The following is a 1,599-nucleotide window of genomic DNA, read 5'->3' as shown; positions in this document are numbered from 1 at the left end:
TTTTGCTTTCTTCTTGATTATATTTATAACTAAGTAGAAATGTAGAGAAAGCATTACTGAATAAATTATATTTTTAGGTTGACTTGTATTTGAATCATGTAGTTTTGGTTTAATTCTTTTTTTGGTGGCCTAGCTCATTCTAAAAAATTGCCATCCTCTTTCTTTATCTATTGTTTTTATATAAACATTTCCGTTTGAAATTAGTTTTAGAGTTTGGTGAAGGGAACATAGTAGTTAAAGCAGCAAAATTCTGGGTCCTAATGTTGCTAACTCTGTAAGCTATAACCTTTAATTTAGTTTTTAGCTTTGAGTCATATTTTAGCATGACTTTAGTATTATGTTAAGTCTCAATAGAGGATTATCACAGATTAAAAAGGCCATCTTCATAGTTTTACTAGATACTTATGAATATTCCCACCTTATTACAAGCTGCCAACTATGAAGGTAAAAGACTGCTTTATTTACAGATTTCTCTATTTTGGTTTATTTAGCCTTACTTGTTGATGCAGCTAAATAAATGAGCCTATTATGTGAGCTGTAAGATGCTCTCGTGAGTGGTTAATAGAATGGTTTTTTCTCTGTGATTAATAGCGTTGTCAGCTAATCATTATTTGGAATTGTTAAAGTTATTCCTATACTGTGTTCCAAGCTGCTTCATTAAGATACTTAATGAAGATGCTGGGATTTATCTAACAAACACTAATTCTCATAATTGATTATTGGTTGACTAAATTTTCATAAGTTGATGTTTTGTAGGATTAATATATTCTGCGTACATATTCAATTCATAAAAAGCATCTAACTATAGCATATTTTTAAGTTTGTCTGACAATGAAATGAAAGCTTCATAGGAATAAACTAAAGCCATAGATTATATTGTATTAGTCTGCTTAGACTACCATAATAAAATACACACACTGGTTGGCTTAAATAGAAGATTATTTGTTTTCTCAGTTCTGGAGGCTGGCAGTTCAAGGTCAAGGTGTCAGGTTTGGTTTCTGGTGATACCTCTCTTCCTTGCTTGTAGATTGACCATCTTCTCTTTGTGCCCTTACTTAGCTTTTTTTCTGTACCACTGGAAGAGAGAGAGAGTTCTGGTATCTCTTCTTTTGCTTATAAAGACAAGAACCCTATCAGATTAGTGCCCCACCTTTATGACCTCATTTAACCTTAATTACCTCCCTAAAAGGCTCTATCTCCAAATACAGTACACTTGGGGTCAGGGTTTCAGCATATGAATTCTTAGGGGACACAGTTCAATTCATAATGTATATCTAACTTGCTTAATACTTTGCTTCAGGTATTTTTTTTTATTGTTTCATTTTTACCAGAACCAATAGGATTATTATTAAGACAAAACAAATTCATTTCTGTTACCACCTCTTAGCAATGGTAGTGACCACAGGCAGTGAACAAAGGTCAAAGATTGAGATGGAGTAGATGGGAAAGCATTGACTAAGAGGTAAAGGGAAGTTATTTCCTAAACTTGTAGTTAAATCGTGGGTAAGAACAGATTAAACTGGAGGACTGAGCCAGTGACCCCCAGGGACCCATTTTCTTTGGACCACGTGGGTTTTAAAAAATTGAATTGGTAGTGAA

At 33.3% G+C, this 1,599-nt stretch overlaps 1 protein-coding gene across 1 annotated transcript in view; it reads left to right on the top strand.

Annotated features, from left to right (window-relative positions):
- CEP128 (centrosomal protein 128kDa) overlaps positions 1 to 1,599 on the top strand; it is a 414,369-nt gene that overhangs the window by 153,764 nt on the left and 259,006 nt on the right. The window contains exon 15 of the mRNA XM_012656064.1: positions 963 to 982. Within this exon, the coding sequence (XP_012511518.1) occupies positions 963 to 982 (20 nt within the window). The remainder of the gene's footprint in view (positions 1 to 962; positions 983 to 1,599) is intronic.

Source organism: Propithecus coquereli, unplaced genomic scaffold (assembly GCF_000956105.1).
Source record: "Propithecus coquereli isolate 6110/MARCELLA unplaced genomic scaffold, Pcoq_1.0 Scaffold5, whole genome shotgun sequence".
NCBI classification, from domain to species: domain Eukaryota; kingdom Metazoa; phylum Chordata; class Mammalia; order Primates; family Indriidae; genus Propithecus; species Propithecus coquereli.
The sequence above is the reverse complement of the archived record's forward strand: the minus strand, read 5'-3'. Positions and strand labels throughout refer to the sequence as shown.